The sequence below is a fragment of the Microcaecilia unicolor genome, chromosome 4 (assembly GCF_901765095.1).
Source record: "Microcaecilia unicolor chromosome 4, aMicUni1.1, whole genome shotgun sequence".
Taxonomy (NCBI): domain Eukaryota; kingdom Metazoa; phylum Chordata; class Amphibia; order Gymnophiona; family Siphonopidae; genus Microcaecilia; species Microcaecilia unicolor.
In genome coordinates, this window is record NC_044034.1 from 149,430,608 (window position 1) to 149,443,693 (window position 13,086).

At 41.1% G+C, this 13,086-nt stretch overlaps 1 protein-coding gene across 2 annotated transcripts in view; it reads left to right on the top strand.

Moving 5' to 3' along the window:
• Positions 1-3,088: 3,088 nt before the first annotated feature.
• The window catches only part of E2F8 (E2F transcription factor 8), a 44,266-nt gene continuing 34,268 nt past the window's right edge, over positions 3,089-13,086 (top strand). For both annotated transcript variants that reach the window (XM_030200721.1, XM_030200722.1), the window contains exons 1-2: positions 3,089-3,338; positions 9,985-10,257. In XM_030200721.1, the coding sequence (XP_030056581.1) occupies positions 3,321-3,338; positions 9,985-10,257 (291 nt within the window). In that variant the 5' untranslated portion in view covers positions 3,089-3,320. The remainder of the gene's footprint in view (positions 3,339-9,984; positions 10,258-13,086) is intronic.

Genomic DNA, 13,086 nt, shown 5'->3' on the forward strand with positions numbered 1-13,086 from the left:
CTAGTCACTTCCACCTGTTCCACTCCACTCAATATTTTATATCCTCTATCAAGTCTCCCCTCAGCCGTCTCTTCTCCAAGCTGAAAAGCCCTAGTCTCCTTAGTCTTTCTTCATAGGGAAGTCGTCCCATCCCCGCTATCATTTTAGTCGCCCTTCGCTGCACCTTTTCCAATTCTACTATATCTTTCTTGAGATGCGGCGACCAGAACTGAACACAGTACTCAAGGTACGGTCGCACCATGGACCGATACAACGGCATTATAACATCCTCACACCTGTTTTCCATACCTTTCCTAATAATACCCAACATTCTATTCGCTTTCCTAGCCGCAGCAGCACACTGAGCAGAAGGTTTCAACGTATTATCGACGACACCCAGATTCCTTTCTTGGTCCGTAACTCCTAACGTGGAACCTTGCATGACGTAACTATAATTCGGGTTCTTTTTCCCACATGCATCACCTTGCACTTGCTCACATTAAATGTCATCTGCCATTTAGCCGCCCAGTCTCGTAAGGTCCTTCTGTAATTTTTCACAATCATGTCGCGAGTTAATGACTTTGAATAACTTTGTGTCATCAGCAAATTTAATTACCTCGCTAGTTACTCCCATCTCTAAATAATTTATAAATATGTTAAAAAGCAGCGGTCCTAGCACAGACCCCTGAGGAACCCCACTAACTACCCTTCTCCATTGTGAATATAATAACCCACACGGGCAAATAATAGCATACACTACAAACAAAGAATCGCAATCAGTCCTAGAAGTTAAGTAAAATCTACGGCTAACATTTTGATTAGGGATTTCAATCCATTGAGTTTCAATCGTCAACTCACAATACCTGCAACCACTACAGTTATAATGACCCGTCACACCTTGGCTTCTTGATATTCTCTTCAACTGCAACTTTTCTCCTAAATTTTGACCCCTGCGATAAGAGAACCAGGGCGGTTGCTGAAACTCTGAATGAATACCTAAAAGGGACCAATGCTTATTAATAATGTGTCTCACTGCATCAGTGCTTGCTACATAAGGAAGTATACAAGTCAATCTGGAGTCTTCTATTTTGGCACCTTTAAGGAACAGTCATTGCCATAGAGCATTGTACGTTCTCTTAAATGCTCTGTGAACTACCCAATTTGGATAACCCCGCTGTCTAAACCGGCACTTCATCTCCTTGGCTTGTGTCACAAAGTCCTCTTTTTGAGAACAATTCCTGCGTATCCGCAAGAATTGTCCCACAGGGATCCCATTTTTTAGCGAGTTAGGGTGATGAATAGAGTAGTGCAGGATTGTGTTCCTATCCATGGGTTTTCAATACACTTTGGTTTGAAATTTGCCCTCATGGTATAACCCTGACTAGTCATCACCCTAACCCGCTAAAAAATGGGATCCCTGTGGGACAATTCTTGCCATTAAATCAACGACAGCGGCAAAAAGAGGCCTTAGCGGGTGGGAAAGAGCTGTGTAAGCACATTAAAATCACTATTTTTGCCACAGCTTTGTAAAAGGGCGCATCTTCGTTTTGCATTGAAACAAAATGGGAAAAACAGTTACAGGGTCTTCTACAAAGCAGCGGCGTAGCTAGGTGGAGCCACGGGGGCATGGACCCCCACAGATTTAGTCCAGGCCCCTGGTACCTTTCCTGGCGGGGGTCCCCAAACCCTGCCAGCTGAAGCCTTCTTCAGCGCCAGTCTCCGGCACGCCGCATTCGCAGATCTGTGATGCTGTCTTGAGTCCTGATGTCCTGCACGCATGTTCCTTTAAGTGAAACTGAGAATGCATGCAGGTGTGCCGCATTTGCTGATCTGTGCTGTCTTCCTCTTGACGTCAGGACTCGACAGCAGCACAGATCCACGAACGCGGTGCGCCGGAGACTTTGCGGCAGTGGCTCGGAGGTGGCGGGGAGGAGCAGCGGCTGACAGAGGCGGGCTAAAATGTCCCCCCCTCAGCTTCGGCTCTGGACCCCCTCTCGCCGAGGTCTGGCTATGCCCCTGCTACAAAGGCGCAGTACAGTTACACTAGAGATGCCCATAGGAATATGTGAGCATCTCTAGCATTTAGCCAACACTTATTTTTAGCATGCACTAAAAAACGCTAGCAATCCTTTGTAAAAGGCCCACTTAGTTTATGATGCTTTTAGAGAGGGGAACTATCTACTGTATATGAAATGTAACAAGCCTTAAGCCCAGGAATGGAAAGGCGAGTAATTAAACCCCAACATTCAAATCTAGAAGGATGACAATTTTTTTTGTTATCAGTGAGTGTCTGTGCAGCACTGACGTTTATACATTATCCAGCGTTCCTATGACAAAATCTCCCGCGGTGGGTCTCAAAAACGCGCTATTGCGCAACCCTTTCCCTTCCCAATCGGAGATTCGATTTACGCGCGCTGCCTCGCGCTCAACTCCTGGAAAGCCCTCCCAAATTTGACGACACCCCATTGGCCGGCGTCCTTCGCCCCACCTCCCTCACTGTTGCAATTGGTCTGCACTGAAGCAGCAGAGAGAAGGGGCGTGGCTGTCGAACGACTGGTGCTGGAGCGGCGATTTCAAATCATCATCATCTCCACCGCAGCAGATATAGCGCGGCACTAGGGGGGCAGGGGTGAGGGAGGGGTCCCGCTTACTACGCTACTCGGTGGGCTGTGAGTGTTTACTGCCCCACCGTCTTATGTCACGGTTTCCCCTTCACAGAAGCGCGCAAGGAGTTGTGAGACCCGCGTGTGACGTCACACGGAGCAATAAACGGCTGTTTAAAATAATAACGCGCCCCCTCCTTCCTCGTCATCTCTGCTCCTCCCTGAGAGACGCGGAATAGTCCAGGCTCCGGGGAGAAATGCAGAACATCTCTTCCCTAACCAAAGCTGTTTTGGTGGTGGCAGGCGGGCGATTCCAGTCAGGCCCTGCTCACATCATATCTCCCGCGTTCGCGGCACCCATGTCCGCGCCAATTTTTTTTAAATTTGAGGCGCGTCGAAGATAGCAGGCTTACAAAAGCCCCGCCCTCCCTCGCGGTGATTGGTCCAGAGCCTGTGGGTGGGGCCTATGCCTCGGAGCTGCTTATCTTTTAGCGGGTTAAAGAATGTAGCTGGCGAATGGGTTTAGAAGATCTGGCTCGGGCTTTGTGATTATGAAATCTGAAGGGTTTTAATGAATTAGTTTAATGGTTTTAAACTACTCTTCTTTTTTTAGGCTGTGCTGTATCTGCTTTTAAAGGATGAATTGTGAAGTATATTCATCGTAAATCGACTTTTAATCTACAGAGTTTCACTATTTTATGATTTGCCTTCTACGAAATACGAGAAATTGATGAGATAATGGAGACGTATGATAAGGTATTTATATATAAATCTAACTTGTAAATGTTTTCAGTGTTAAAAATGCTGACGTTAAATTTTGGAGGGAATCATTTGTATGTTGATGTACAGAAAATTCCGTTTGTTTTTTAAACTTTTGAGTCCAACCATCCAAAATGTACTGTATTTTAGGCGCTTTGGAAAGTTTTGATTAACAGTGTTGGCCTACAGTATGCTTAAGGTGATAAATCAGAATTAGTAATCGTAAAGTGCAGATTGAAGTCACAAAATACAGTTTTGAATAACCGGTAGCCTTAACTTGTGGCTACGTGCTGATTGTACAGTTATAGTGTAAAGTGCTGCTGCAAGTTTGTTTATGAATATCCTTTGTGGTGGTGGTGGTGGTGGTTGCTTAGAATAGGTTTGGGAAATAATCTGAAGTTAGATTTGAGTTGCATACCTGAATTCAGAGTTGATACTTTTGAATGTTGATTTATATTATTGGGAATTGATTCTACCAGAATTTTATATTGATACATATTGAATTGTTTGTTTTTGGATTATGTAGAGGTTTTGAGTATTTTATTTGATTGATTGTCCGCCACCTAGAACTTGATGGTGAAGTGGATTATAAAAGCCAAAATTAAGTTAAATAATGCATATTTATAGAAAAAGCATTACAAACTCTTTGTTAGTTTGTTAATATGCATCCTGTGCTAACCTTAGGGATTAAGAGGGTAACTCGATAAAGTATGTGTTGTTATGCAGTGATTACATGCATAATTCGTTAGAGATGGGATATGTGTGTATATCTGCATGCATATGCTACAGTCTCGCATATGGGCATACCGTAAATAGTGTATATGCTATAGGTAAGCAAACACATAAGCAGAGACCGGGTGGAGCATGGGTGGGACTCGCACTTTGGTATGTGTAACTTACAGTATTACATAAGTTACACATTTCTCCAGAAGGGCTGAGGGGCAATGGCATCAAACTCGTTCCTCTAGTGTTCTCGGGACTCTATGTTTTCGCCGATTCAAAATTAAAAGATGCCAAACGATCGTCTCTTCCCTTGGAATCATCATTGACTCAAAACTTGCCTTTGACCCCCCCCCCCCAGGTTGCACAAATTGTGAAAATGGGGTTTCTGGCCTTAAGATCAGTCTGTAGTTATTTTGACTTTCAATTGTTACGTACATTAACTCAAGCCTTTTTTTTTTTTAATTTCATGGCTAGACTATTGTAATATAGTAAATGACGGCAGATAAAGACCTGAACGTCCATCCAGTCTGCCCAACAAGATAAACTCATTTTACATGATATGTGATACTTTAAATGTATACCCGAGTTTGATTTGTCCCTGCCTTTCTAAGGGCATAGGCCGTAAATGTCCGCCCAGCACTGTTCCTGTACTAAAAGTTCTGAAGCTAACGTTGAAGCCCCTTAAAATTTACACTCCAGCCCATCCATATCTATTCAGCCACGATGAGGGTGCAGACCGTAGAAGTCCACCCAGTGTTGGTTTTACTCTTCAATTATCGGCGTCGCCACCCAATCTCCGCTAAGATTTCGTAGATCCATTCCTTCCCTGTAATTTAATTTTTCTGGTATTTCAAATTTCTCTCTTCGTAAGCTCCAAACCCTTCAAAACTTGGCAGCTCTTCTCATCCATAATGCTTGCAGATTTGATCACGCCACTCCCCTTCTGATCAGTTTACATAGGCTCCCTATTTGTTTCCATCCCATCTTCAAAATTCTTTGCCTTGCTCACAAGGTTGTTCATCTTAGTTCCCCCCACCCCATTATTTATCTTCTCTTATGCCCCTGCCCGTCTTGGATCCATCAGTGCCAACTGCCTTGTTTTACCCTCTCTCCATTTTGCAAATTATGAATCCACCCAGTCTATAGCCTTCTTTTTTCATAGCTCCCAAATCTTGGAATGATCTCTCTCCTGTCAATCAGATCAGAAACCTTATTCCCTAAATTTGTCTCTGTTGAAAGCCCTTTTTTTTTTTTTTTTTTTTTTTTTTAAATTTGCATTTGGCACCTCACATTTATCCTCAAGTTGCTTGACCTATAGTTGAGAGCCCAGGCCCATACAATATATTCCTCCCTCTTTTGAATGTATGTTGTCTTTCCTATTCCACTTTTGTTGTTCTTTTCATGTATTGCTTCCTGCAAATGTACTTTTATATTTATTTGTAAACCGCTATTACCAATTATTTGTAATAGTGGCATTTAAAATGGGCTAACAAACTAACATAGGTTCACATATAGACTGAATATATGATTGGCATAAATACTTGTGCCTAACTTTATAGGTGCTGTTTTCATAGTTAATACTAGTATTCTGTAAAAGAAAGAAGGCTCCACTAGATGCCTAGTTATAGAATTACCCCTAAGGGGGGCAACTATAACCAGACACCACCGTTTAGGTGGACGGTAGGAACACTTGAGGGGAGGAGTCAAAGATGGTGACCGCTGCTTAGTTGTGCTCTGTTCCGCTACGGTGTAAGAAGAAAGGAAGGCTGAGGGTTATCCCTTGGAACCACAGCCCGAAGCTGCTTCTTTGTTTGTGGGTCCTTTGGTTAGTTTTTTTTCCCTGTCTGAGCCAAACTCCATCTTCGCTTGTAGTCAGGTATTTCCCGGCTGTTCTTACGCCACGGTGTGTCACCATACCTTGGGACTGACACCTCGTTGATTTCGGATCTACGGATGCCCCCGCCCCAACTGCCTCTTGATGAGTTGCTGGACCGAGAGCTTGGAGCTCAACGCATGACATTGTGTTCTAATCCGTGGAGGGATGGGTTCAGCGCTACAGGAGGAAGCTTCAGTTCTCTGGGTCAACAGATGCCGAAGGCGGTATCGGGTGGAGTTGCAGCGTTGGAAGTGGATGTGGCCGCTGCTGTTGATGGAAGTGGGCCAAGGGGAGCCAAACTTGCTGAGTTTTCAATTCAGAGGCCTCCTGTATTTTCTTTTGAGACTATCTGGATGGCTGTGGCAGATATGGGTAAGGCCCTTTTGGCACAAAAATTGACTGTTAGCTTTAATATTCAAGCAAATTCCTCTTTGACTATATTACAAACACAAATTAAGCAAACTGAACAATTGAGTAAAGAGAATTCTGCTCAGATTAAAATGCTTCAAGCGAAAGCAATCTGCATGATCCAAGACGGCGACTAGAGCAGACATGGCTTCATGAAGTTCCTGAACATCTGTGTGTGGAATCTGGTTGGAAATTTTCCCAGTGTTAAAAATGGGAAAGGGAAACCAAGGTTACTAACCTCCTCCCCAGCCGTCCGCCAGACCACCTTGGAAAGCTTCAGAGTACGGAGGCTAGGAGAGCCAGTGTCCGCTTGGACAGAATCCGCAACATTGGAAGCGGACTGTAGCGTAGAGGGAGTTTCACTCAGCCCTTCCTCTTGCACAGCTCCTCCAATGCCGGGTAGTGTATGCTTGCCGATGAGGTTGCAGCGTGCAGGGGCGCCCGACGGGCCAGGCTTCTACTGCTGACAGAGGAGGACCCGTGGCTACGCAAACCCTGAGAGGAGAATCTTCGGAGGAGAATCAGGTGTCTCGGCTTGCTTCCCCTCCTATCCAGGGCTCTACTCCCAGAAGCTATGGAGTACTGATGAGACCTGCTGTGGTAACAGAACTTTTATGGGATGCGATTCAGGGTTTTAATTCATCCCTTCTTCAGGTATCTAATACCTTTAAAGGAGAGATTGTGGATTTGAAACAATCTTTTCAAGTTTTGTCTGATAATGTTGAAAACTGTTCCCATAGAACTGAATCAATAGAAGGGGAGATAGTCCGTATACAAAGTTTTTCCTCATTGGCAATTTAAGGACGGAGATGTGCAAGCCCATAAGTTGGAATACTTGGAGAACCAAGGAAGGAAAAATAATTTGAGGTTTTTAAATTTCCCTAAGTTACCTCTCAGCTCTTGATTTACTAAGGAAATATTTTGGGGAAGTATTGGGAATACCGACTTGAGGGTTATCCACCCATAGTCAGAGCCCAATATATCAGGGGAACTTCTAGGTCTACTACATGACTTCAATCTGTTATGAACTTGACTGAATTTCTAGAAAGTTCCTTGGAAGTAATAACGGAACGGACTACCCTTCTAGTGACTTTTGCATTAGAACCAGACAAAAATAATATTTTTCTAGGGAAACACACAAAAAAAAGAAGGACAGAATTCTTAGTTTTAAAACCTAGACTTCTTAATTTGGGTGGTACATTTGTGTTGAAATTCCCTTGCAGGTGTGTAATTTCGCTAAATTCAAATAATTATGGCCTTTTTTGACCCAAAGAAACTGATGGAGTTTTTTTTTTTTTTGTTACATTTGTACTCCGCGCTTTCCCACTCATGGCAGGCTCAATGCGGCTTACATATTGTATACAGGTACTTATTTGTACCTGGGGCAATGGAGGGTTATGTGACTTGCCCAGAGTCACAAGGAGCTGCTTGTGCCTGAAGTGGGAATCGAACTCAGTTCCTCAGGACCAAAGTCCACCACCCTAACCACTAGGCCATTCCTATATTAATTCTAAAGAGGGTATTAGAGATACCTTGGTCACATCTAGTAACTGAACTCGCTGTATATTGGCTGCGAATATCCGGCTCTGTACTGCTCTATTGATAATATATTTTTTTTCTTAGTATTGTCTTATTTCCTAGTACTTGGATCCAAATATGTGGACAAAATGAAAAACAATTATTATTTCTCTTGTTAAATTTATTTGTTTTCCTGTTAATTAAGTTGTGATATTGCTTAAACATTTATGTTAAATATCTAAATGTAAAATAAAAATATATTGAAAGAGAAAATACTTCAAGCTACAAAAGCTTGTCATAACTGAAAACAACATTATTAAGAGGAAAATTGAAAATGTAGAAAATTATACTCAATTGTGTAATTTACTCCTAATATTGCCAAGAGATATTAAAAGATATTTGAAGGAAGTTTTGCAAGTGCCTGAGGAATCTATGCCCCCAGTATTGTGTTATTGTGTATTTACTATTTGCCCACAAACAAGAAAGAGCCATTGATGTCTCAGGTTGCACAGGCCCCTGAGGTCAATGTTTTTTGAATATTTCTGAAATGCTGGAGACTGTCTGGAACTTCAGCCACATTGGAATTATCTTTGGTGTTGGTTTCTGATCGTGACTGGTTACTACGCATGTTCTTTAAAAAACGAGATACTTCTTTTCTGGGTTTATGAATCGGGATTTTTCCTGATTTCTGTAAAGAAACCCAGAGAAGAATCTTCTATTGAAGTCTGGAGCTCTTCAAATTAGAGCTGTCTTTTTTTTTTTTTCCCCTCAAATGCCCTTGTAAATATATAATTAAGTACCAGTCAGTTAAATATGTGTTCTTTGATCCTGTTAATTGCTTTGATCAGCAGCCGGTGTGTTATATCTAGGTCTCTGAATAGGGCTGCAGTATAAGCTGTTTAGATCAATGAATAATTGGAGTTGTTCATTTAGTTACTATATGTTCTAATTTCTTTTCATAAATTTTGCTGATCTCCCCCACAATGTTGAGGACGTTTAAGGGTTTTGCTTGTTGGTTTCATTATCAATTGTGTTTGTTTAGTTTTTGTACAAGATATTTGTCTTGGAATTGATTTGAAATTTTTAAATAAAATAGGTGGGCGGTAGGAGCCTATTCTACAAGAGAACCCAGGCACCTCTGTTCCTTTTATAGAGCACTATGAGGCATATTTTCAAAGCACTTAGCCTCCCAAAGTTCCATAGAAACCTATGGAACTTAGCCTCCCAAAGTGCTTTGAAAATATGCCTCTTTGTGTAACTCTGTATTGGAGTGCCAAAATGTAACTTGAGTTGCCCATGTCCCTGCCACTGCTTAAATGTGAATCCTATCTGTGACTTTCCTGTGCTTCACCCCCCCCCCCCCCCCCCCCCCCCGTGTAAGCCCCCTTGCAAATATGCACTACGCAAGATAGAGCGTAGGTGGCATGCTGGCTGATACACACGTATTATCCCTCTAAATGTGTGTGTGCCAGTGTTCTAAACATTTACATGTACAATGGGCATGTGAATGTTCACACCTAGTTTATAGGTTTGCTCTCTGAGGCAATTCTATAATGGACTCCTTCAGTAAGGTGTCCTGATGCCATCTGTTGAAATCCTATTGTATAATGCCATCTGGCTACCCAGATTCAGTTGTAGAATACTGTCATAACCTGGTATTGGCATGCCTTACGTTTGTGCAGCAGGGACATGTGTAACTAAAGGTATTCTTTAAGTAGTTGGGAGCCTTCTTGAATTAATGCACTATGCCACTTATGTGCTGGATAAATAATGTGCACAGGTGATAGTGGTTGGTGTATTTATATGCGAGGGGCTTGTAAATGCAGCACCGAGTTATAGAATTGCTCATTATCAGGTCCATTTACTAAGGTGTGCTAACGGATTTAGCGTGTGCTAAGTGATGTGCAGCCCATAGGTATAGAATCAGCTGCACGGCATTTAGTATGTGCTAAATCCGTTAGCACACCTTAGTAGAAGGACCCCTAAATGTCTTTGAAAATTATTCATTGCTTTTACTGGGGACATGAATGGCCTGATTTAAGTTATTCCCCCATAGGATGGAGAATTTATGTTCCTGGAAAGCTTGATTTATTTAATTTTATTTATTTATTTGTCTAGGAAAATATTTTTTCTGAGCCACACAAAAGAATACTGCACACCCCACTGAAGCAGTCATCTACCTCATGTTCAGTACTGGGAGAGATCCAGCTTGACACAGGACCTTTGACTACACCGACTAAGCCTATAGAGATGCCTGGTGAGCCCTGGACACCAACAGCTAACCTTAAAATGCTGATCAGTGCTGCAAGTCCAGAAATCAGGAACAGAGAACAGCAGCTGGAACTGTTTGGCAATGGAAGTGATGTTCTGGAGGCTAAAGACAATTTACATGTATGTTCAGGGACTTAATGCTTTCCTACTGAATATGTTATTGTTATGATGGCATAGTATATACTGAACTGTAACAGAGTCACATGAAGAGAGAATTAAGAGGCACACACTTAATGAATCGTGTGAGAGAATTTGCATACAGTGAGGCAGTGCATGTAACTATCTCTTGCATATTCACTATAAGAACATAAGTGTTGCTATACTGGGACAGACTGAAGTATCCCGTTTCTTACAGTGGCCAATCCAGGTCATATGTACCTGGTAAGATCCCCAAGGAGTAAAATAGATTTTATGCTGCATATCTTAGAAATAGGTAGTGGATGTTTCCAAATCCACCTTGGTTTATGGACTTTTCTTTTAGGAAATTATCCAAACTTTTTGAAATCCTGCTAAGCTAACTGCTTTTACCACATTCTCTGGCAGTGAATTCCAGAGTTTAATTACATGTTGCTTGAAGAAATATTTTCTCTGGTTTGTTTTACATTTTCTAGTTTAGTAGCTTAATTGCGTGCCCTCTAGTTCTCGTATTTTTGGAAAGGGTAAATAAACAATTCACATCGTCTTGTTTCACTCGACTCCAGTATTTTTTAGACCTCTTATCTTGTCTGTTCATCAAGCTGAAGAGCCCTAGCCGCTTTAGCCTTTCCTTGTCATCCTATCCCCTTTATCATTTTTGTCACCTTTAGCTGTACCTCTTCCAATGCCGCTATATCTTTTTTTGAGATGCAGTACCCAGAATTGCACACAGGTACCTGATATTCAGACCGTGGGAGGCAGCCTGGCTAACTTACATGATCGGCGGTGAACCTAGAAATTCGTATCTGACGACTGGCATTGAATTTCCCTTTTTTTTTTTCTTTTTTTTGTTGGGCTTTATGAACATACCTGGTTAAGCCAATATTCATCGGCTAACTGGCTAAGTTATAGCGGCCAAAGATAAATAGCAGGTTTATGTGGCTGCTAAACTCAGCTGGTCAGCCGGCGAATATTGGTGCTAACCAGCTATGTTGTTTAACATAGCCAGTGACCAGGCTAGCCGCTATGTCGTGCAACATAGCCAGCGACCCAGACTAAGAGCTAATATTTTGCCAAGATAGCCGGGTATCTCGTACTGAATATTAACGCTTACCCAACTGACTGGTTAAATAGTGCTGAATATTGAGAGCAGTGTCACTGGATACCTTGAAAACTGGACTCGTTTGTGTCCCTAGAGAACTAGAATTGGCTGTTCCCTTACATAGCTTCCCGCTATTCCAGGACCTGTGGGATAGTTGTGGCCATCAACCAGTAGGTGGAAATTAAAAAAAAAAAAAAAAATTATATATATATATAATCAAGAGAGATGTCTCTGCTCATTCTCCGTCTCCAGCAGGTGGATGGCCTCTGGTTCTGAGCGGAGGATAAAAGCAAGAGGCAAATGTTTTAAGAAGGTAAATAGTCCTTATTTAAAATTCAAAGGCTCCCAGAGATTTAAACATCTGTGCCTGACATGGCCATATTTTGCCTGGAAACGGCTGCATCGGGGACTCAGTTACTTAAAAAACAAACACATATAAATGTAAAACCAAATGCAAAATTGAGAAAGTTACATATAAAAGATTAAAAACATCTCATTTAGAAATGACTTCATAACTGTATAGATAATCGTAGAAATAAATGAAATAACTAAGAACTTCACATAATGGTTAGAAAAAACAACTTAAAATGAAAAGAGACAAATGAGTTGGTGGAAAATTACAAACTTCATGTCTGGTTCCACAGATGAAAATGGTAAAAGCACTGAAGTGTAAAATAAAGTTCATCACACATAGGACAAAAAACAGCTATAAACCACTCTTAAAACTTTGATGCAAAGCCGAAAGAAACTATTGACATGCTCCTTTCTCTGGGTGTGTTTGTGTAATTGAGAAAACAAACTTGTGACACCCTAGCATATATAATTAATGTAAGGTGCATACAAACAAATTAAGAACTCATTTACAACATATATAATATGGTTCAAAAAATGTATTTTTAAAAGTAAAAAAAAAAAAAAAAATGGCAGTGCTGGCGTCTGGTAAAAATGATCTCAAAATATAAAACCATAATGCTTAAAGAACATCTTGAGATGTTTGGCATTCCGTAGCTACCAAAAATATAGCTAAAAAACATCTCATCAAATCATGTTAAAAGTGTGGTGAACGCATTGAAAGCGATTCTATGCATTTCAGTGATTTCAGTGTGTTCCACTAATGACATCAATGTGTTCCAACCAAGGAAGAACTCAAGTATAAAAAATAAAAAAACTTTTGAGGAACATCTTAAAACACGTTGTAACATTTAAAATCTTACTGATAACATAAAATATAGCACCTTTGTGATTATATAAAAGTAAAATGAAGTCGTAAAAATTCCGTTGTAAAAGCTAGGTAAGCCAGCCCTTAAAGGAACATATGAATTGATTATCTTCACTAAAAATAAAGGCAAATGGAAATAATAAAAGGATCCTTTTAAAAACAGCAAGGGAATCATAAATATACATTAAAAAAATATCAAAATTCTGCAAGTACAGTGCATTAAAATAGAAGCTGTGCTGAAAAATCATCTGAAGCTGCTATAAAAACCAGATTACTGGAATAAAACTCACAGGAACACAGAAAAATCTGTCTTCATTTAATCATGTCATTGTATTGAATTTATAGATGATGAACCTCTAGTCAGTCTGTAAAAGGCCAGGTCTCTCTCTCTTCCCCCCTCCCCCCCATGAGTGATGTGGCATACTGAGCACAAAGAAACTACTCTTCAAAAACATTATTCTTTTTGATTGACTACTGAACAAGATACTTTTCC